Below are 25,390 nucleotides of genomic sequence, written 5' to 3'. Positions count from 1 at the left end.
TCACTCAAAAAAAATATGACTTTCCCATTGTTTAAACTATACCACACTCCTTTAGTACAGCAAAAGCCAGATGAGTGATACATATCAACATATATGCTAACTAAATATAATTCGGTGAAAATATATGTAGAAATCCAAATTATTATTTAGAGATGTGTATAACGATAATAATCCATCAGATACATAAACACGTGTTCTTTCTTGTGCTGGGTAACAGCTGCATAATCCATTGGAAAGCCTATCCCATCAGGAATCCACAGCTCAAATGCTCCTGCCCTTTCTCTATATACACAGTCAAATGAATCTACATACTTTCATTACTACAATATCTTGAAGCACACAATTTCACTGGACAAATACTCTAATTTCTGACCAACATAAATCCTACAGAACTGTACCTAAACCCTGCATACTTTCCATTAAGTCTAGAGGATTTATTTATTCTAATATTTATTCTATTAAATAGAGAATTCATTTATTCTAATATTTCTATCTAACTACAAGCTTTATCGCTCTCTTTTGATCAAAATAATTATTACCTAAAAAATAAGTCTTTCAAAAGAGCAAAAAGTCAGAAAGAAAATCTTCTTTTGTTAGATCTGAGGTTTATATCATTGTATCCCTTTCTCTGCAGTCTCACAGGATTCCAGAACCTGACCCAAACCGGTTCACCTGGCCTAGGATCATATACTTAGTAGTATGATATACAAGACATGATAGTGGCTGAAGCACTATTATTAAAGAGAGATTAAAACAGCTGTACATTATGCTGAAGCACTCACTCTTCCCTTTACAAACAGACGGTCCTGGATTACAAGCAGCACTTGACCATTTAAATCACGACAACAACCAGATTTAACCAGCTGGGCCATATTCTCCTAGGCAATGCCTGTTGACCTCCTCAGTTGCAGCTGCTCAAATGAAATTCTCATTAGACAACTTATTTTCAGAAGCCAAAGGACTCTCTGATTAAATATATGTATTTAGATATAGAAGTCCTTTATAAAGTATTCATTTTCTGACAACTGTCGCTTATGCTAGAGCCCAGCTACACTGGCAACAAGATGGGTGACACAAGGATAACTAAGATTCATCATTTAATCCTAGCTGAAAGATTTTTATCTTAGAAGCACTTTAACCTGAATCTATTAATCAAAGTCTTTCTGCATACTATACCCACCAATGCCAACAGTGTTTTAAAAGGTAGATTCTGATATTCTTTCTTTCTGTCCATCCATCCATTTTTCCATGCATCTGTCTACCTACCTACCAACTTATCTATCTGTCTATGGCAGAAAAATCAGGGTTTAATTTACAGCAAAACAGAAGCCTTCCCTATTTTCCCACAAATCTCACTTTCAGAAGAGGCACTTCAGACAGAACACCTTTGTTCATCAGTGTTTCAGCAATCCAGTCAAATCACTGCTTTGGAAATGACACCTCTTGAGAGAATGGCAGATAAAATACTGGACAGTTACTTGGTTAATGAAAGAATCAACCTGTAAGGGAAAAACTTCACTATTCTATGTGGAGTTTTTGTTTTATCATGTATATATTGTTTAAAAATAGACCATAATAGATAAACTTTTTATAGATCAATTCCTGAATATGAGAGGAAGTGAGAAGGAGGGTATACTCAGTCTGATAGAGTCAAAACATTCTCCAGGACAAGAATGACTCAGAAAAGGTCATTTATTATGTCAATCACACAGGCTTGTCACTCATGAAGTATAGCCTTCAAACCAGAAAGCAGAAGTGAGGGAGACGTGATTAATGCATTTGAAAGTTCTTATACGTCCCATGGGATAAGGAATTTCCCAAATGAGGAGACGAGGCTTTAAAAGGTCAAAGCCAGTCAAATTTTGGTGAGCTATTATACCTCTTAAGACCTAGAATATAATTATTATAGAATCAGAATATCTATCAGAAGCTTATTAATGATCTTTTCTCTAATTATTTCTATTCTCCCATTATACTGTTCTGTTCTATTGCTCTAAGTGGATAATTAAAATTAAGAATCAAATTCAAAATAAAAAATAGAGATCCTCATTGCTTCCATTCTCCAAAACATGTTGCTCTACTTCTTTTATTTCCATTAACTGTAGTACCATCATCCTTTTCACTGAGTTATCTTTAAACCATTCCTCTCTCTTGATCTCCTCACTTTAAATGTCAAGTCCCAACAATTCTATATCCTAATGTCTTTTCCATATGCACCCCTTCTTCCTTTCTTGTTTCTGCTTCCTTAGTTCAGGCCCTCATTATCTCTAGCCTGAAACAATTTCCTTAATGTCTCTCCACACTGCCATAGATCTGACACAGTGCTGCCAGCTTAACTTTCCTAGAGAAAAGCTCTAATCCATCATGTTACTGTGCTAAAAAGTAGTCAATGGTTCCTCCATAACTTTCAATGTAGAGTTCAAACTCCTTAGCAAAGAATTTAAGGGCCTCCGTGATCTGAACAGAACCTACCTTTTCAGTCTTATATCCCATATCCATCTTCACTTACTTTAAATTAGAACCTGAACTCCTGGCTGTTTTAAAGCTCTCTGCCCATTCCTTTTGACTGTAATGTCCCTCCCTTCCATTTCTACCTATATAAATCCTTTCATCCTCTAAGACCAGTTAAGATCCATTTTCCTACTGAAAATTTCCATGGCTTCCTAGGCAGGTATAATCTGTCTTGTAAATTCCTATAACATTTTACCTATATAGCTCTCATGGAGTTTATCATATATTGGACGTTGAATTAGAGTTCATTTTGTATATGTTTCATATATCTTTCTAGAATATGAACTCTTTAAAGTTAAAGACTATTGTTTTATTCACTATAGGTGTGCCATATCCTATAGTATATAAGTTCTTAACCTAGGGTCCACAAATCCCAAGAGTCTATCTACAGAATTCAGGAAGTGTGTGAACTCATATGGAAAAAAATCCTTTTTCACCAACTTTTAACTGAAATTTTGTGTTTCTTTAAATTATAGATGCAGACAACAAACCGTGAATTCATACTATGTATGACATTGTAATCCACAGAATCACAATATATTTTTATTTCACATTGTACTTGTTGAAGATACCCCAAAATATCTTTTATGTTTATCACTACTTCAAAATTATGTTTTTAGTTCCTCCACTAGATATTATGTTTAATGCATTAGTGAAGTAGTACTTTCTACCATGTCACAAAACTTTAAAATTACTTAATATTTTAATATAATTCATTTTCTCTATAATTCCATGGATTTTACTTTATGCATCTAAAATAAGAATGGACCCGTAGGCTTCACCAAGCCACCAAAGGAATCAATGGCCAAAAAAAAAAAAAAAAAAAAAAGTAAGCTAGTAAGAATACCTCAGTTCTAATATAACAAAATAAGGAGAAAAACTTCTTTTTAGAAAAATAATCATTATACTATGTAGTCTTGAATAGGGTTTAAAAAAATAAACCGTGAACTATAGAATATTATGTAAGCATATTGTTTATAAAAAATCATAGTCTTGGCATTGGAAAAAGAGCAATCTTCTGTCCTCTACAATAGCTTTAAAATGTCAATTAAGATTGCTCTGTACTTCCAAAGACAATTAATTATCTTCCAAAGATTATTCTGTACATAGCTACACTGTTAGACCATTAGTCTTGTTATAAATGATAATCTGGTTCCTTGTACCTTCTTGTCACTGATCCGTATTTTATCTTCATGGAGCTAGACAGAAAAACCCAGTCCCTCCTCTATATGACTAATTTTTAAAGACAACCATCATGTCATCCTTGATCTTCTTTTCTCTAGGGCTAATATTACTAGTTCCTTCAGTCACTCCTCTTATTATACATTTCTGTTTCTGTTATCATGTCAATTGTCCTCCTCTGAGAATATCCCAATGCTTTTGAGTCCATCTTAAAGTATAGTAATTCTCAACTCAACACAATACTTCAGATGCATTCTATTGAGCAGGGAGTTCAACGATACTACCACTTCTTGAATGCTACATACTGTAATTCCAGTAATGCTGAGTGAGATAGCACGGACAATTTTTTTGGCAATATTCACCACGCTAACCCCACTGCACTTTCTGTCACCTAAAACTCATATTTTTTAATTCATGTGTCTGCTATTTAAATTTCCTTCAGTAATTAGTTGTGCAGATAGGAATTTTGGTCACAGCCTCTGGACTTGACAATAAAATCTATTAAATTTTATCTTGATAGATTAGTTTTAAATTTATATTTTCAGTTTTTCAAAACTTTAGCTTTGTTTCTTTTGTACATTATATTCAGTGTTCCTCCCAGATTTTTGAATTCTGTAAAGTTGGTGAGCATGCTTTTTATCATTTCATACTTATCCTTAAAATATTATATATATTAATATACACTAAAAATGCCTGAATTTCTGATGCCTAAAATATATGTACTGTAGAAAACAAAGTTCTGTGAAGTACATAAAAATATTCTTCCACAGTAAAAATATGATAAAAGATTCTTAAATGAGAGGTCTCATCCTGCAAGTGTCTCTCTTGTATCAAATCTATAACACTCAGTAATGAAGAGGAAGACTAAAAAACTAATTATTATTACTTGTAAGAGAAGAATGATTTCAAATTCCCTAGCAGTCCAGACCCTCACCCCCAAAAAAATAATCACAAATCAGTTTTTTAATTTTTACACAATAGAGCCTTCTAAAGTACTTTGAAAACCACTTTCTTAAAGAACTAAAACCATCTTTTTGGTGAATCACAAAAGTAATCTACCAATCTCATTTATTCAGTTTATTAATCTGGCAGCCTCAGTTATTCCAGAACATAGCCAAGAATGAGAAATATAAAATCTCTGAGCAGCTAGAAGAGTCAGCATGAAGTCCATACACTAAAGATCATTTCTATTACCCAGAATCTCTCAGCAGCTCACCCAGATATATTTGTGCATATTCTAAATATAGTCCAGAATGTTATGACCATCTAATTTCATAATTGGTAGATGAATAGTAGAAGCAAATTAGAAATTATTCACAACTGAGCAAGAAGTAACCTGACATTAATGGAAAAGAAACCAACGCATGCACGCGCACACACACACACACACCAAAAAAGATATCTATATCAAGCTGATACAAGAACTCCAAAATTTCATAATTGCAGAGAAATGACCATAAAACCAAACTGTCCTAATTAATTCAATGATCTCTTGGGAATAATTACATTATACCATGGGAAAGTAATTACATTTAAAATATAATAATCATCATAATACCTCAAATTTATATAATTTACAGTTCATAAGGTACTTTATATTAATTATTATAGTTAATTCTCAAAATGTTTGAGGTAAGAAGTCAGGCATTGGTACCATACCAAATTTCAATATGTGGCTCAGGGAGATTGAAGAACTTACCCAGGGTCACATGACTGTTAGCTAGGTATTGGAGTTCATAGTCTACTGCATTATTACCCTGAGTCATCAAAACAAATTTACATTTTGTGCCATATAATCTGGTTAGTAAGACAGGGAAGCATGTAATACATTTTAGAAACTTCCACAAAAGTTGCTGATGTTGTGGACACATCACAAAAATTAATTTGAAATTTTTTAACTTTTGAGTCCTCAAAGGAATAAAATTAAGTTACATAAAAAATTCCCTTATATCATATCCCCAGTTCCCTACAATGCCACGGAGGTCTAAATTTAACTTACAATGTTAGTAATAATCCTGAGCCATTAAGTACCCTACATTTTTAAAGCCTAAAACCTGTATATAAAAAAATGAAAGAAAATACATAGTATAGCAATCACTTAGACTTGATTTATTTAGTTTAAACATAAATTAGAGAGTCTTCTTTCATCTGCTTTTTAGGACCTAGGTGCACTTAAGTGGACTCTTGTAGAGAGAGCAGAAAAGGTGGATGTGGAATGTTTCAGTAGGTGTCATATGTCAAAGAACGTCCCCCTTGAACATTTAGGTTTAACAATATTAGAAACTCTGAACTCTCAATTCCACAACATTTGAAGGTAAAATAATAATATTTATAAATTTATAATATTTATAAAAATAAGGAGAAATAAATTAGGGTTTTTTCCTCTTTAAACAGTTGATATTTTCATAATAAAACACTATTCATCAAAAAGAAATAGGGGAGAAAAAATGAAAACTAAAGTAGCTGGGAAAATTCCCATACTACCTTTCTGCAAAGCAAGGCTTATAGTCAGTTTAAAACCTTGGTTTGTTATTATTAAGAACAAAGTAAAATGCACAAAGTTTTAGAAAAATGGAGCTATCTGCTTAACACTTCTAATGGATCACAATCTGCCATCACCATGGTAACCTCTGAATAACTTTTTTCTTACTAGTGCCAATTATGCACTTCTCTGGCCCTTGAAACCCCACTCATTTTTTTTTTAAGGCCTGGAATCTTTAAAAGAATAAAGCCAACAGTTAAGTCCACACATACCCTCTTGTTCAGTCCGAGTCATTTCCTCAAGCTTCTTCTGTTTCAGTGTGTCCACCACATCGGCAAGGCTCCCTTTGCGGCGTTCTGGGGTTCCAAAAGTAACACTGGTCATTATCTCGCGGTCCCGACTCCCTTCGTCAGGCTTATGTGGTGAGGTAGAGGTATTTCGGAAGGAATATAGGGAACATAACTTATTATTCTCTGACTCCTGGAAAAACAAAATAAAGTAAAAACCATTAGAACATGTCTCTTTGCATATCATTGGTGAAAAATCCCAAACTCAGAATGACAGAGGCTGAGGCTGAGACAGACAAATAAAATATATTAACTATCTCTGCTTTAAAAGAAATACTAAACACTATAGAGGTAATAAAGGAATTAACCTGGAATTGCAGATTCCAACTGTTTTTTTTTTTAATTAGAAAGCAGCCTAAGCGGAGCAACAACTAAATTTTTAAAAGAACACTTTAACTTCTTACTCATTTATATCCTTCATTTAAAATAGTCCAGATTTAATTATTAGTTATTAGGATTGGAAAAGTTTTTCTTTTAATTAGCACTTGTATTAGCAATGTTCTTCCCACATCCCCAAAAATATGTACATCACCAAAAAAAATCTCTAAATTTAGAACTAGTAGAGAAATTAGCTTCAAAATCCAATGTTAACTATTCACCAGAGAGGATATAAAATACCTAAATCAGCACGAGAAAGTTAGCGGACTTGAATTTTTTTGGGTACTGGGTTTGAGGCATATCATTTTTTTCTAGATATATGTCTATCAAAGTTACAGAAATCTCTTTCTATTCCTTACCCTTACCACTGATACTTCAGCACATAGTCACACACATTTTTTTTACATGGCATTATAAAAATGGTTTGTTTTTACTTTGTTTTTAACAAGAGGACAAGTTTGTTACAGAAACACTTGTCCAAGAATTATTTCATAGTACAGAGAAGTTAGCTAATTGGTTAGAGGCTTAGATCCATTTGCAATGAGAAAATAATAGCTTGCAAATAATAAACACCTAAGAGTTTATAAAAAGAAAAGGCTTTTATATCTCTCTAAAGCAGAGCTGAGAGTTTAAAGCAACCATTATGTGACCATAGTCCATCAGCAGTCTTGCATTCCCCTTATCAATTTATGCATGCGTATTCTCTTTCCCAATAAAGAAAATTTTTTATTGTGTGAAATAAAGCATCTAGCCTTTGTAATTCTAATCAGAAGCTTGAAAATGTTAATTGTGCCTATATATCTCTCTTTCTTAAAAAAAAAAAAAAATGCCCAGCAAGCATCAAGAACCAAAGAGAGAAGCATGAGGCAAAAGTTACAGAGTTAATCACTGGTAGGAGAGGGGGAAGAAAGGAAAATGGTGTCTAGAGAACTACATTTCCATATACATTAAATGAGATAATAATTGTGTCAAATAAATGCTAGGTATTAAGGAATTATTGTTATTATATATAGGGTGGGAATAAAACTTATTTTCATGGTTATTGGGTAGCATATAATGACATAACGTATGTGAACAACTAGGCGCAGTGCTGAGCTCATTGCCAGTGGTGCCTTGGTAAATGGTAGGGACCATTATTCTGATAGAAGGAACAGATCTAGGAATGGAGCCAAAGAGGTTTTTTCCCTTCTGGACTTAAGGAATTGTTTAGGAAAAAATATACTAGTCTTGAACTAAATTGAGTATTGTGAAGTCTGTGAATATACTGTAAACCATTGAATTATACACATTAAATAAGCAAATTGTGTGGTCTGGGTATTTTATATCTCAATAAAGCTGTTTTAAAATACTGTGAGCCAAATATTAACTTCTTCCACTTTCCCATTGTTTGTACAGTGCCAAGCACTGGGCAGATGCATATTACATTTGTGTTGAAATAAACTGAACAGGATAAGATAAACGGGCCAGGCAGGAAAGAGAGTTCCTCTTAACCTTGTTCCTAGATCTTTTCTTTCCCCAGGAAATATGTTGTATTTCATTTAATGTAAAGTGATGTATAGGAGCCTCTTCTTTTAGATGCCAGTCATAGTTAGTACATGGCTCCTTGGAATAGCCAGTTCATTTTCCACTTTGTGCAAACAAAAACCGAGTTATATTTGCCAAAACCATTTTGAACTCCTAATAGTGTTCCTATCAGAAATGTGACCCAGACTTTTTTGAATCAAAATCACCATTTGATCAATTATGCTATGATCACTTTCATTTCAGATGCAAATTAGTCTCATATCATTGCCTACAAATCAAAAACAAACTCTGACTCAACCTAAGAGATTGAAGACCAATTCAAGATAACAATTACGTAAAAGTGGTTACCTACAAGTAACTTACCATTGATCAAAATAAAGAGAATGTTCCCATCATCCCCAAATTGAATTGGAAAGATGCTAGAAGTATCTCTCTAGCCTGAGTAACAGTTGTCCTTAGAGCATTTAGGCTCCACACAATACCATTTTTTTCTCTCAGGACTAATTTCAAACAATCTTATTTACCAATGTCACTTACTTGTTAGATAGACTACATTCCTTATTTTTACTCATGGAATGTGGTCACTGCTATCCCCCACTCAGACAATAACAATGAGTTCCCACATCAATGACCCACACTGTCCTCAGCTCTATAATCTGGGTAAGGTGGCCCAACACCACCAATAAGCTAAAAAGTCATGATTTCTCCGAGAAAGCAACAAGAAGTACTTTCAACATGTCACCAAGGCAGCAACATAGGCAGTAGATGAAATCATAAATGACTTAAGTCATATAAGTCATCTTATACTATTTTTAGGAGCAATGGAAAGGGGCAAAATTTACCATTTCTGGTCCTCATTTTTTAACTTTCTAAAACTTAAGACATATTGGCTTTTCATGAATGGAAGGAGGCCTATCTATAGTCGATTCATCTGAATAAAGAAGCACATAAATCCAAACACTTACAATGAAGAGATAACTGTTAAATAAAAGACAATAATGTCAAATTAGAAAAAGAAACATGACAAAGCATCTCTAGTTTTTGTTCTGAGGAATAAGTAATTTTTAAGTAAGCGTTCTTAAGGTGAAAAAAAGCTCAACTTATTCTGTAATTTCCTAAAAACAAACTATGAACTACCAGTTGAAGCAAGATGCCCAGTGACAGTATCCACTGAGTATTGATACTTGTCATTGCCGCATAGCTGTGGAGAGATTTGAGATGATATTTTCCTAAAGCAGTGCTTCTCAAACTTTAATGTGTAGAACTCCCTGGCAAGTATGTTAAAATACACATTCCTTCACCTCCTCCCATACCCCAAAAAGCAGGACCCAAGAATATGAAGTTTGATAAACAATCCAAGTGATTCTGATGCACAGGTCCTTTAATTCTGATGCACCCTAATTTAAGAAACACTGATCCCTAAGAAAGTAATGAAATAAACAGGCTTTGCCTTAATATTATAATATAGATATAATTATGAAATTTTTTGAAAGTTGGTTATTTGTGATTTTTTAAAATAACATAAAGGAAATTATTTCTATTCTTTTGATCTTTCTTGTGAAAAGAACCACTGTATAACATGACTAAACACATTAACATCACAAAAAGCAGAGCATATGGGACCCTAAATAAGCATTAACTCATTCAAAGAAATCTATGATAAGTTTGTTTTTTCTCAACCCCTAACCTCAGTGGCCCCACCAAACCTAACAGTGAAGAGAATTTCAAAATATTATTTAAAAGGATCCCAGAACCAATGCACACACTAAAGCAATATTGATTCAGATTACCTAGAGAGCATTTCTCTGGAAATTGATTAAACACAGTATAAAAATTGTATGTAGATGACTAAAAAGGCATGCAGTAATATAAAAAATAGTCATTAGGCAAAGTTTCTAGAAAAGACAAGCAATTTTCACGAATTAAGAATATATAATTAAGATGTTTCCATGTCTGAAGGGATAGAGAAGTAAATACTAAAAACAAAATATACATGAGGTGATGGATGTTAACTAAACTTACAGTGGTAATCCTTTCATAATATATACATATGTCAAATCATTACGTTGTATACCATAAACAAATACAATATTGTATGTCAATTATTTCTTAATAAAATTGAAAAAACAGATTAAAATAAATATTGCCTAGCTATTTCAGAAGTTATTAAAAACTGATTGCATAGCAATGGCATTAAAATAACATTAAACTTAAAAAGCCTTCTCATAGTACTATGAATACAGCAAGCATACTCAAATTTTTGAGCCTCTGTGAGTTTGCTCCTTTCCCCTAGAATGTACTACATTCTCTTTGACTATGACCTCAACCCACTCTTCAAAGCTCAGATCAAACTGCTTTTCATCCTTGAAGTCCTCCCTGACTTCTAGGCCTCACTATCCTCCTACCCACTGAACTACACATCGAAACACTTAATCAGAACCATGCAACTTAGCATTTAATAATATACTAAAATAAATTATTCATTACTATTTTGCATGTTTTAGTCATATTTGCAACTAAATTTTAGCTCTTAAAGGATTTGGGGTCATGTCTTATGCTTCTATTTGCCTCCAAAATATCAAGCAAAATGTTAAGAACACTGTTGGCTGATGAAACAACTATTCACCAAAGATTTCAAAAATAATCAAAAAATTAAGGATAAGGGTAAATATTTGCTCTGGCAATGACAGGATTGCTTATTTAAACAAAACGTTAAGAACTGAGATATTAAAAAATAAGTCATTCATTCAGTAAAAGATGGTATAGCTACACAATGGAATACCACATAGTCATTCAAAACAATATTATATATGTTAAATTTGGTGATGTTTATAGTGATGAATAATGAGCGGCAACTTGCATGTCAAATTGTAGTGATTATTTGAGGGCATTATGGTTTTATCCAAATGGTGGAATAATTTTAACTTATTGGAAATCACATTTTTGCATAAAATTTAATGATGTGGGACTATTCAGAACATATTACCAGTAAAAAGTATGTTAGTGAGAAACATCAATATACTTTTTTAAGAAAAAATTACGTACAGAGAAAAGACAACAGACTATCCAACAAAACGTTATTGTTCTTCTAAGTATTGAAATAATAGGTCATATTTTTTATTTTTGAGGTTATCTATATTTTACAAATGTTCTATCATAAATAACACTTTTAATCAGAAAATAAATACTAATTTCAAGGTTTCATATGAATACCTAAAAAGTTGTAGAAATAATTTATCTACAAGAAAAGATGTATTCAATGAACAAACAGATATATTGTAGTATTTAGTATGTAACTTCAATTTTGTTATATGTGTGCAGGGTAAATGTACATGGTCATTAAAAAAAAAACTTGGAAGATATACACCAAATTATTTATAGTAATTTCTAAATGGTGATGAGATTGTTGGTAATTTTTCTTTCCTTTTTTGCTTATTTGTGTTTTCCAATTTATCATTAATAAACATTGATGTACATATTGCTCATGTAATAAAGAAGAACAAAAATCATTTTATAAAGAGATACTTGGAGGAAATGTTAAAAAGAATTTAAGAGAACAGAGTTTTGCCTTCTTGAAAATGTCTAGAGGATTAGAATATTATAGTTTCCTTTTATTGAACCCAGAAAAAATAATGAAGATTTCTTTCCTTGGCATTTCTTCAGTTTAAGTCTGTCAAATAATATTTTCTGATAAATCTAATTATTTATAAAGGAATACTTGATCAGCTAAAATCTAGATCCTAATCATTATCACCCATTATCCTGTTTGCCCTCAAAAGATACATAAAATCAATTTATTTTCTCTTCCAAGTTACAGTTGTTCAAAGCATCTTAAGGGAGGGATTAACTTAATAGTCCTTTTCTAGGTGAAATCCCTCTGGTTTCTACACCTATTTCTCATTTGACAAGGTTTCCAGACCCTTCATCATTCTCCTCTGATACATTCCAGACTCTAAATGTTGCTCTAAAAACGTGTTGCCAAGAACTGAATACCAAAGTTCTACATTTTCATTCTCAGCAAGAAGAAAATTAACACTTGGAAAGTTATGTACTTTTCCCCACATCACACAGGTAGAACTGGAAGAGCTAAAATCTAAATGTAGATTTTCTGACACCCAATCCAGTGATTTTTCCTTTCCACAGGACTATAAAATCACTCTCAACAGTAAAAGATGCCATAATTTCAATAACACTTACCTTCTAAAACTTTGCCTTGTATTTCCAGAGAGGAGCTTTACCTACTTTTAAGACAGGAATTCCACTACATCATTAATCCTAATCCAGGAATTACCAAAATACCTTGTATTAGTTATCTATTTATTTAAAAAAAAAAACCCTAAAACTTAGTGCTTAAAACAACAATAGTAATTTATTATTTTTAATGATTTCCATGGGTCACAAATTCAGGAGCATCTGGGCTGGGCGATTCTATCTCAAGGTCTCTCATGAGGTTCCCATTAAGTCAGTGGCTAAGGCTGGAGTCATCTCAAAGACTTCTCTACTCAAGGATGTGAACATTTAAAGAGCTCAGGGTTGGAAGCTGGGGTTCCTTAAACATCTTCCTCTATGTCTACGTGATCTCTCCACAGGATCTTTTCTCTCCAGTATGTTGGCTTCAAACTGGCTGTACTTCTTATATCATGGTTCAGGAGGTAGTTCGGGAGGTAGTTCAGAAATAGTTCCTCGAAAAATGCATGAGTTAGGTGAAAGCTGTATCGCTGTTTCTAATCTAGTCTGGGAAATCATGCCCTATAACTGTCAATGCAATCTATTCAATAGTAAGTCACCAAGGCTTACCCATAGTCAAAGGTTTGGGAGTTAGACTCTGCCTTTTTATAGGATGGAGTTATAATTATATCCTCAAATTGTTGTTGTGAGAAAGGAAAAAAGGACTTAGGGCAGTGCCTATCACCTAAGTACTCAATAAATGATACCTACTCTTATTATTAAATTAAAATGTCCTTTGTCCAATTATATTTGGTTTCAATTTTCATTTCTGAAAATACAATCATGATAATCACTGGCACCATTTTTAGGTTTTCATCTATTCTTGTTCATCTAAGTGGAATAATGAACACTGAACTACATTACTCTCATCAATATCAATGATCAAAATTACCTTCTTTATAAAGACATCCCTAACTAATTCCACTAGGATCTAGCTCCTCACAAAGCTTCAATAATATCAACATTTGTAACTAGCTTTTCTAAGGATATTATCAATTTCCACTTAACCTAACTGCATATGGATTATCTCTACTCTGTCCAGGAGCAGCTACTGCTCTAATTTAGCTGGGTTTTCAGCTGCACCTTGACCAGGAATGTGAATGGACAGCCATACTGCAATTAGAGAACACAAATGGACTGAGGTTGCAAAAGTCAGATGATAAGACGTCAGGAATAGAGACAGACAGAGACCATAGATCAGAAAAGTAATCTTGCCCTACATAAAAAGAGTTGAAACCCACATACAGGTGGAAGTCATTGAAATTGGAAGAAATGAATGGGAAATGGCTTTTCTAAGCAGTGGCATGAATCCACTTCCCTACATGTCACCAGTGTAATTTTAGAGACAGAATATTATTCTCTCTTACCCTTTCCTCCACTTATTAGCAAGGCTGAAATAAGTGTGTTCATTCTTATTGCATTGTATGTTGTCATTTTTGTTTAGCTTTGTTTTCCATTTTAGTTATACTGCCTCTCCAATTACAGCTTTATACTCACTCTAATCTGTCCTCCCTATATGACTTATTGAGGTACCCAATTATAGATTTGTCCCTGATTTCTGAAAGCCCACAATCTATAGCAAGCATCTGTTTCTTTAGACACTACCCCAAATCACTCAAACAAAGCCTAAATCCTAAAAAAGTTCTTTCAAACACTCTCTTACTGAGACACTCCATGGTTCTCTGTGGTGTGAGTTCTCCCTACTGCAATGAGTGATAAACCCAATTTGCTTAACTGTAGGTGTGTTCCTGGTAGTATTTGACTATCAGGAAGGAATTAAAGGGATGCAATGTCTATAAAGAAATTAAAAACAATTAAAAACCAACTAAAAGCTGTTTCTGTTTTCTTTAAATCACCATATACAGACAATTCAACCATGTCAGTGATCGATCTTCTCTTCTAGGACAGATGACTCCATCTACCTTGGTATGCACTGCATTTATATATTTTAAATTTCAAATAAGTGTTTAAGTTATATTACATAAATTACATATGTATATGTATATTTAATATATTATCTTGAGTTATACTCTACTATATATGTACTGCTTTTTTTCTGATTCCCCACTTTAAATAAATTTTTTTTTTGACGAACCAAAAATACCTGCCAACTGTGCTGTATAAGAGGCATTCTGCCATAGTGTTATTGGGTAACTGATGAAAAATGCTTTACCTAATCTAGATGTCAATCACTTCTTGCTAACAAAGGATATCCAACTTTCTTAATGTGTTGAAAATTAAACTGCAAACATTTATAGGTTCTTTCTCAGAGGAAAACTTATGTTTTTTCTCATGTGACATATTTTAAGGAAAAACAGATTAAAGAAGTTACATAAATGAAAATACTGAATTTGGTTCCAATTACCAACAGATTATTCTTGACAAAAGTATCATTAGATCTAATAGTAAAATGAAATGTCTTCTTTTTCTCTTTTATTAAAACTGATACTTGGTATAATATATTTACATAGCATCCTCAAAGTTGGAATAGTATCACGTCACTTTACACTATTATTATAATATTCAATAATAATAAATTTATTCATGATGTGTCAGAATATAGGTTTGTAACCAATTATTTGCTAAAATGTTACAAGTCCTGAAGTCTAAGAAGAAAAAGCTACTGTTTTTAAAATGTTATTTTGTGCAGCAACATGGATGCTCCTGGAGAATGTCATTCTAAGTGAAGTAAGCCAGAAAGAGAAAGAAAAATACCATATGAGATCGCTCATATGTGGAATCTAAAAAACAAAAACAAAAACAAACAAACAAAAACAAAGCGTAAATACAGGACAGAAATAGACTCACAGACAGAGAATACAGACTTGTGGTTACCAGGGGGTGGAGGGTGGGAAGGGATAGCCTGGGATTTCAAAATTGTAGAATAGATAAACAAGATTACACTGTAGAGCACAGGGAAATATACACAAAATGTTATGATAACTCACAGAGAAAAAAATGTGACAATGAGTGTGTATATGTCCATGAATGACTGAAAAATTGTGCTGAACACTGGAATTTGACACATTGTAAAATGATTATAAATCAATAAAAAATGTTAAAAAAATAAATAAATAAAATGTTATTTTGATTCAAAGAAACATACAACACCAAAAGTTTTTTAAATGGCCTCATTATCATAATATTTAATAAATGGAAGTAAAGACAGTGTACAGAGTAAATATAGAAAATATATTAAAGTCTCTAAACATCTCAAGACAAGCACATAGAAAAGCCTTGCATCATTTGTATGCTTTCAGAATACAGAATCAAAATCTCAAGATTCAAAGGTCCTTAAAAATCCAACTGCTCAACCCCATCTAGTACTTGAACTCCCTGTGCAAGACAAAGTAGTATGATAGTAAACAAAGTACAGAGTCTCTGAACCAGATTTCCTAGGTTTTCCATCCACCTCTCATATAGCCCAGAGTTAGTTAACCTCTCTCTGCCTTAACTTCCTGATCTATAAAATGGGAGTAATAATAACAGCAGTACAGAACCTATCTCATAAGGCTGTCATGAAAAATAAACTAATAAAAATAAAACATTTAGATGGTGCTCATTAAATGATGGCGTGGTGGTGGTGGTAGTGATGGTGACTGTTAGAATACCCATGACAAGTGACTTTTTGGTCTCTCCTTGAACACCTCTATTAATAGAAGATTTAGCACCTCCCAAAGTAGTCCCTTCCATCTTCGAAAGGTTGTCAAACATTCTTATTTACAGGAATACGAATTCTTCTCTTTCAACCTATAGTTCATTCCATTCCATGGGAATATTCAGAACAGCAGCATTTTCAATACATACACACAGCTATTATAGTACCCTTATATCTTCTCTTTTTCTAGGCAAAACATCCCTGTTTCCCTAATTTCTTCCTCATAAATTATGGTTCAGCCATCCTGCTCATTCTCCTCTGAGTATGTTACAATTTGTTTCTCTCTCTCTCTTACGTCCCCAACACATGAAGCAACATTCTATCAATGTTCAGCTAATTAGCTTATTCATGTGCCTACCAACTCGAGGCCATTACTTTCATCTGGAAATTCATTATTATTCAAACTACCATATGATACTCAAACAACACTACCAGGCTAAGCCGAATTGGCTAAGACAATTTTACCCTTATATCAAGAAAGTTAGAAGTAGAAAGAGATTTAATGATTATAGTTCAAATCTTTCTCTTTTTTCAAATAGACTTTTTAAATTTTATTAGGAAAAAATTTTGAATATTCAGAAAACTAGAAAGAATAATACAATAAGTACTTTTATAGCCATCAGCTAGGTTAAACAATTAGGTTAACACTTTGTCATATATATGCTATGTATGTATGTATCTGTCTATGTATCTTAATTATATTGCTAAACCGTTTTAGAGTATGTTATTGATATCACATGCCATCTTACCCCTAAATACCTTAGCATGCACCTGCAGAAAATAAGCTGTGGAGCCCAGTGGTGACTGCTTCTGTGTGCTTTGAATCTTTCATTTTTTGAGATGAAGAAACTGAAGTCAGGAGATATGAATTGACTTCCTTAAGGTCACACAGCAAATTAGTGGCAGAGAAAAACATAGGCCTTCTATGGAGTAACAATCTCTCCTCTAAATTATGTTTCCTCTAAATAACCCCAGGGAAAATATTTCCACTGAATCAAAAGGATGTTTTCTTTGACAATTTGAGGCACTGGGGAAAAGGGGTGTGATTATGCAGAGGTTTCAGAAGTATAATTGGACAAATTCTTATAGAGCAAGTTTCTATGCATGGAGACTCAAATGATTCCATAGAGCTTTTCTTAAGAGGTAACTACTTGCTCTTGTGTCAAGTTTATTATCCTCTTGCTCTTCTGCTTTGCAGTTGTTTTCTTTTCTGCCTCATTTGAGAGATACCAGTGCACTTACAAAAATAACTGTATATTTTTACATGTAATCAACAAAACAGATAATATGCTTTAAACTAACTGAAGTCTACAAAGGAAGCTTAAGTTGTATGCATATCACAGGATCCAGGTATCAGTCAGATCACCAGGAACCCATTTTTGCTTAAGTGTCATCCAAATGAGGAATACTGAAGAGCACTTCGAGTTGGTGGACAAACCTCAGACATCAGAATTAAGTAACTAAAGCAAACAAGTCAAAATAAAAAAAACTCCCTACTCTCTACCAAAACTAGGAAAATAGCCTTTAAATTAGGAAAGTCAAGGTACCAAAGACCTGTTGTTTGACACTAGCTCAGAGTTGGCAAGAAAGAGGAGTAATTACTGTATGGCATGAGTAATCCTTTGAAACGCTATTTAATTCAGCTTCTGAGAAACCTGTCTCTTAATTCATGACAGAAACTGGGGCTGTTGTGGGAAAGGGGGGTTCTACAAAATTCAAGGGTATCACAGTAGCTTCAGCGAAAATCGAAAAGGTACAAAAAGTTTTAGGAAAAAAGTAAGGTAGTCCAGATCCACTAGGAAAAGGAGTAGGATTTAAGCCCTCAGAAACAAATATCAGTACGATAGTGACCTATGTATTGGTCGTCTATTTTTAAATGATGAAGCTGACGTCACATAAAAAAGAAATAGCTCAGAGTATACTCTTCATTCTTCATTAATCTTAACATTAAAAAGTACCAGAGCCCAATCAAGGTCTGTCAAATCTGTTTGATCCTTAATAGAGATCATGCTCTATTAACAGTAAAGTCCTTCTATGGACTAGTTCGTCTGAAGAAGAGCAACTAGAGCACAGATTGCTCTATATGTCAAACACACTGAGAGTATATAGTTTGAGAATTTATATTTAAATATATTTTGAGAATTTCACCCACCACAAAATCCTTCAAATTTCCTTCTAATATGTATATAATAGCTTACAAGAAACTCCTTGTAATCTAGAAATTTTAAAATAACATCTCTAGCTCTCTGATTAAAGATTTTACAGATAGAACAAGTTCAGAGACTAAAAATGATTCCGCAGAGGCTATGTTGCTCATAAAACATCTATCTATCTATCTATCTATCTATCTATCTATCTATCTATCCATCCATCTATGAGTATTTACATTTCCAGAAAAAGGAAAACTAGGCACAAGACTGTCACCGATTTACCACAAAGCAGCAAGTAGAAATCAAATCTGTCATCAGATATCCCCAGTGTCTGGAGGTTGTGCATTGTTCTACCTGAAGAGACCTTGGATAAATGGCTCATTACAACCATACAACCCATCCTTTTTTCTCTGTGGAAGGCAGTGGGATGTGAGCTTTAATTTTTCTCAGTTTCCAGAAACTCCCAAACTCGCATTCAGATCCATTCCTTGCCCTACTGTGTCATTATTCCTCATGGATCCAAGAGAACAGTAGTCAAAAGGAAAGCTGAAATCTAATTTTACTATCAATTTCAAAAAGCAAAATAAATTAACTATAATCAACTTCACATACAAAATATATTCAGTGCAAGAACAAAAAAATAAATAAAGGCATTTTGGTAGAAGCATACCATGTATAAAAAAGACTGATACAACTAAAGGCCAAATATTAACTCTAAATTCAACAGCAAATTTTTTCTCAGTTTATTCATGAATTACATTAGTTTAATCCTGGATAATCCACAATTATGTAAAAGCTACTAATTAACCACTAGAACTTATCAAAAAGTTCCTAAATAATAGTAATTCCCAAAAAATGATCTAATTCTTTGGGTTTCAAGGTAAATGAATCTCTTCTATTATATCACAATAATCTATCTACTGTTGAATAAGGGCACATTTCTTCCCAAAAGTTTGATAAACTTGAGAATATTATATTCTAGGTATTCTTAATACACTGTCAGTAGAAACAAATCAGAGTTAAATTATAATCAAAGTAAAAGTTTACAAAATAATTTCCAATTACTTTATTAAATAAGGTTTCCCATTTTCTAAGGTGCTAATGAAATATAAAGAAGATAAATGAAATGCATAAATATTCATTTCTAATATTTACCTGATTGTAAAATTTTATTAGCAAAGGTTTGTAATTTATACCTTGGATTTGAGAATGTGGTGTACACAGAGATATACTACTGAACTCAATTTGCATCACCTAGAAAAATAATGCCTAGAGGTCACAGGAATATAGTAATACCAAGATAATACATAAAAGGTTAATAGTATAAAAATAAATGTATCATAACACTGAAAGCTATATTAACAAAAGAAGTAATAGCTTAAAGTTGTTTTTCTTTATAAATATTACATTTTTCTTAAAAAGCAAGGAGAACCTATTGCAGAGGACAAACAGTGGGATAATTTTCATATCAAGGTAATTAAGGCATATTTATTAGATGCATTCAAGAAAGATTAGATACGTTCATAGAGGGAACAGAGTAGGGTCTTTCCTGCTTAGTGCAGGAGGTTTGACTCAATAATCAAAGAGAACCCTTACAATCTCATCTCCGAATGAATTACAGAAGCAGGATTTGTTATGCTAAAGTTGACTTTATGAAAAGTAATGCTCTCCAAATTAAAATAAGAAGGTAGATCTGGAGTACAAACACAATCCCAGGTTCCTGCTCCCAAGGCAATGTGCTGCCTATCATAGGTATCACCATCTTATTCATGCTCATCTAGAAGGACCTTAAGAATCATATCTCACTCCAATCATGAAAAAGTTCAAATTAGTCATGTAAATGACTGCATCCTATATAATATAAATGTTATTTTCTATACCATGTTGTTTAGAAGAATTACAGAAATGTGCAGATTTCTTTATTCCAGCTATATTTCACTATAGTGATGTATCCAGGTCATCAGTGGGCAAGAAGGAACTCTGTACAACAATGTGTACATTAATCAGAACAACCTATACATTGAACTTTACTTGTGGAGTTCAGCTTTAATCAAAAAATTACTGGTGTCCTGAGATCAGCTTCCAATGATTCATACTGACCAACTTTGACAAGTAGCTTACTTTAAAAAAAAAAAAAAAAAAAAAAAAACTTCTACTACTTTCAAATCCCATTTAAATTTATCAAGAAAATACAAGCTTTGTGGAACAGGCCTGCTCAATCAAGCTGTTCTGTTAGACTAGATCATATCAGATTTTCTATTAGTAACCAAGTCTTATGTTAAATAATTATCAAAAAATGACTTCTCCTACATGTCTGGAAATGCTATAGAGCCCAAGCTACACTTTAGTCATGAGGGAATACTTGCAAATGGATATTAGAGGAAAAATCAAACCACAAGAGCAGTCCTGGCATGATGATGAGGTATACCCTAACAGCATATTGGTGAAAGAAATGAAACAAAATATTTATGAGACATAAATGTAACACATAAAAATAAAGCAAATTGTAGGAATATTGGCTGAATCCCAGAAAAGATAATCCTTATGAACATGAAGGAATGCTGTCAGTTGTAAGTGAATGTCAGTGATGGAATTCGTTAAGAGCTTCGTGTTACAGTGAGAGCTCTGCAAACTCCAGTTGCTGGATCTTATACAGCCCGAAAGATTAAAATAAAAATTAACATGGTTTATCCTTCTCCTTGAAAATATTCTGTATTCACAATTTTATTACACTTAAAAAAAAGAAAAGATACTGGGGTCTGATTCTCCTTGAACTGTGAAAATTTTTAAAAATGCAAAAAAGTCTTTGCACAGATGTACTGGATTTTTATATTTTGGCAGGTGCTCAGTATGCAGCCCACATAATCACATGTTAATGACTGGAGGGTGTTAATCAGCATGCATACCTGATTCCTTCTTGCCCAAAGGGGAAAAAGCCCACTATTCCATAGCATGTTAATGTTTCTACTTTTGATAAAGATTTTGGTAATATGCTGTAAGTAAGAAAACTTTTCTAAAAGGTATATTTAGAAAGATGTATTATATCAATAAGAATAATGATAAAATAATTCAAATTTCCATAAATACTGAGATATTTCCAAGCAGCATACCAGTAGTCATTTTGTTTAATTTAAACAAACCAGGTTTGGGGAATTTTTTTAAATATACATTTTTTAATAGCAGGAATAAAACACTGCACATACACAGGGTGTGAAAACATAAAGGTGATCGATGTGTTAACATCGTACAGCATTAGTTATCTATTTTACTACTCACACCATGCCATAAGATAGGGTTTTATTTTTTGGTTCGAATTGTAAGTTTCTGTCAGTTTCTGAGATAGGTTTAAAAACAGATAGTTCTGTGTGCTAATATAGTTCCAAAGTTATGGAAAATGGGAAATCTCCCTCAGAGTTTCCTGGAGAATGTCGTTTCATGACTCAGGGACAACGATGGACATTTTCATCTATTACCAGAAGTCTAAGTTTGAAATTTACTTAAATTGAATGAACTTCCAAAATCCTAAAAAGAGAGTGTAACTAAATTTCTCAAGAAGTCTGAACCTTGCTAGTTTATGGGTTTTTTCCCTCAGTGCTTCACAGACTAATCAGGTACCAAGAAGATGCACATAAATCTTGCATACAGTTCGGACCAGATGAACTAGTGCATTTCACCACATTTTCTAAAGTTCAGTCTCAATAAAAATGAAGAAATAAGTTTTATTTAGATGCTGCCTACTACCTTAAATTACTAAATCTTACCAAAAACTGGCAACAATTCAAGTTTTTAAAATCTTTTAAAAGGTAACAAAATTAGAAATCTTCTTAAAGTCTGTCACAATATAAAGCATGGCTGAGAAGGATTAAATCCTCATTCAAATTCATGGACTATGCTATCATGTAATGACAACAGCTCCATTCCAAGAAATGCTACAAAATCCACACCAGAATCTTTATGACTCAAAATCAACTACATAGAACACTCCAGAGTTGATTAGCAACTTCACTGGACTGAAAGCAAGAAAGGCAGAGGAAAAATTGTTTGCAAGCAAGAAAGTATTGTTCCCAACAGTTATTTATTAAATATCTCAAGATGCCTATTTTTTTTTCTTTCAGTTACAACAAAGGATATTATTGGCATCTTTTATTTACAGTAGAAATCTTATATTTAAAACTTTTCTAGAAGATAAAACTCTGGGGGGATTTAAGTAAATCTTTTAAACAAGGAGTTCTGAAATTCTGGGGTCCAGTAAGGTTATTTCGACTTAATTAGACTAGTAGTTAAAAGCCAGATGCATATAATCCCATTCTGGCTTAAAATACATATCAATACGAGCATGCATGTAAGTGCACAGGTTCACATGCAGGAGGTCCCAGTTAAAATCCTGTCACTTTGGGGATCTTAGAAGAGATATTGTTGGTGCCTAGCCCACATTCCCATAGCCTATCTCAGAAGTCACCTGCAAACAGTTCCTTGTTAAAAGGTTCTGTCTTCACACAAGACCATTCACCATCTAGGAGCAAGACTAACCCCTCCACCACTCCCTGGTACCAACAACTTCATTTCTTAGTCATTCTTGATTAAATTTCTGCCCTCATGTATATTACATAAAATATTCTCCTCAACCTCTGTGTGAATCTCGTCTTCTTCAGAATCTATAGTAAATCCTCAAAGAATAACCTCCCTAACTGTCCACTCCTCCACTCATCATCAAACTCTCACCTGCACTACTGCAACAGTTTTCCTAGGAGGTGCCCTTGTTTCTGGTATCATCGTCCACAATCCACTCTCTATACAGCAGCTAATGTGATCTTTTAAAAACATAAACCATGGTAGACTCTTGCTTAAAATTTTCCAATACCTTCCTTTTGCACTTGAAGTAAAGTCCAAACACCTCACTGTAGCCTATGATACCCCATAGTATCTGTCACCTGCCTGCCTCCTAGATTTCATCTTACACCATTCTCGCCCTCATCCATTCCACTCCAGGCACTCCATTGTTTCCTATTGCTCAAACACATCAACCAAAAGGGTTTTGTACTTACTATATACTCTAGCTGAATGTCTTCGCTCAAACTTTTACATAGTTGTCTTCCTTCTTGTTATTCAAACCTCAACTCAAATGTCACCTCTTCAAAAAGACCTTCCCTGGGTTGCCTGAAGCAGCCATTCTCAATCACATTTTCTTATTTAATTTTCTTCATTGCACTTATCATTGTCTAAAATTGTCTCACTCTGTGAGGGAATGGTATCTGTCTTATTCACAAGAAAATCCCTGTGCCTGGAACTTAGTAGGTGCTACATACTCAAGAAATCTTTAACAGATAATCATTACACACAATATCATATGCCAGCCACCAAATATTCCTTCATGTGTGTTAACATTAAAAAAGATACATTATACATTTTTGATGAAAAAATTATGTGAATTTATTCCTGTCTAACAAATCAGCTCTAATGGGAGCAAAAACACATATCAGGGAACAGTGTCAATATTCCTCTGCAAAAAAGGTGCTAGTACACTGGTACCATAAAGGAAATGGTAAAGGCTGTACATGGCAAACAAGGACAGTAAATTCTTATTTACTCTAACGTTTCAGCCTTCAAATGGATCTTGCCAATTAACACAGCACACTAAATTTAAAATCAAACATTTTGGTGTCTAATATAAGGAATGGTAATTAAAATCAGACAAAAAATTTTTTATCTTAAACTGGTCTTGGAATGCTGATCTCTAAAATGTCTATTCTCCACTTCTTTGCTTATGCCACAATGAACTTTTTTACTTGTTTGAAACTCTGTAGTCTCATATTTTTGGGGTGCAACATCAAAATAATTAATTTGAATTTTAACATCTAAAATTTTTTTTACTAATCAGGAAGTAGGGATTAGCAGAACTTCTCTGCTTTGTCTTTACCCTGTCTTACAGAAAAGCTCCTCTGTGGTCTTGATACTTCGAAGTAAAACCTTCCCTGCACCCAGTAGATAAGAAACTTTTAATGCCTGTTTCTAACTGTTCATGAGTGAGGGCTATCACAGACAGTAAATAGCAATGGAAAACTGAATAACTGCTGATAGAATCTTTGTTGTTGTTTTTTAGACTTTCTTTTAAATTTTATTTCTTCATAATGATTTTATGGAGTTTAATTACAGTGAGTAACAAATAGGATCCACCGAAGAGAACAGTAAGTTTCACTTAACTTCGTAACAATTCCTCTGGACTTAATATTTACTTGAAAGTAGAATGAAGTAAAATGTCTATTAAATTTTACTCTAGTCACAGTCACCCCACCCCAACACACACACACACACACACACACACACACACACACACTACATGTAGGTTTGCAAGACTGTCCAGAAACCTAAAATTCTTCTATTGTTTTCCATTCCTGTAAAGAAAAATCAGTTGGTGATATGATACTTGCAGTATAAGTCATTACAGGTCTGATGTTACACTTGCTATACATTATTGAATCTATCAAATGAAAAGAGAGCACAAAGGGAATTTCCAAATGCAGCTGCTATTTCCCATTTGTTAAATCCTTTTATTATACCATATAAGTACACAGCTGGGAAATACTATAGAGTGGGAGTTAAAACAAAATATTTTGGCTTCCAGACATTCAGAATACACAAAGGCTCCAGTGGAAAGTAATGTTTGATATCAAAAGAGAGCAAAAGTTTGAAAACATTTCCAGCAAGTATGATTTCTTTTATACTAATATAACATAATTGTAAATTTAAACTATTTTGTACCACCATAAATCCCACTTAATATAAATTTGGTAAGCAAATTATTAACATTTAATTTCTGACAAAATTTTAGATCATAAAACTTTGAGAATAACTCACTGAAGCAATCTGGCACTTGTCAATATGCAAAGTAAATTTTACTAAGAAAAACAAATAAAGAATGCTCTTAAGAAGT

General features: G+C 33.2%; 1 protein-coding gene across 35 annotated transcripts in view; it reads right to left on the bottom strand.

Moving 5' to 3' along the window:
* Positions 1–25,390, bottom strand: part of SOX6 (SRY-box transcription factor 6) — a 561,278-nt gene that overhangs the window by 304,458 nt on the left and 231,430 nt on the right. For all 35 annotated transcript variants that reach the window (XM_074372343.1, XM_074372328.1, XM_074372335.1 and 32 more), the window contains one exon: positions 6,448–6,655. In XM_074372343.1, coding sequence (XP_074228444.1) covers positions 6,448–6,655 — 208 coding nt within the window. The remainder of the gene's footprint in view (positions 1–6,447; positions 6,656–25,390) is intronic.

Source organism: Camelus bactrianus, chromosome 10 (assembly GCF_048773025.1).
Source record: "Camelus bactrianus isolate YW-2024 breed Bactrian camel chromosome 10, ASM4877302v1, whole genome shotgun sequence".
Lineage (NCBI taxonomy): Eukaryota > Metazoa > Chordata > Mammalia > Artiodactyla > Camelidae > Camelus > Camelus bactrianus.
Note: the sequence above shows the minus strand (reverse complement) of the source record. Positions and strands in the feature narration are given on the sequence as shown.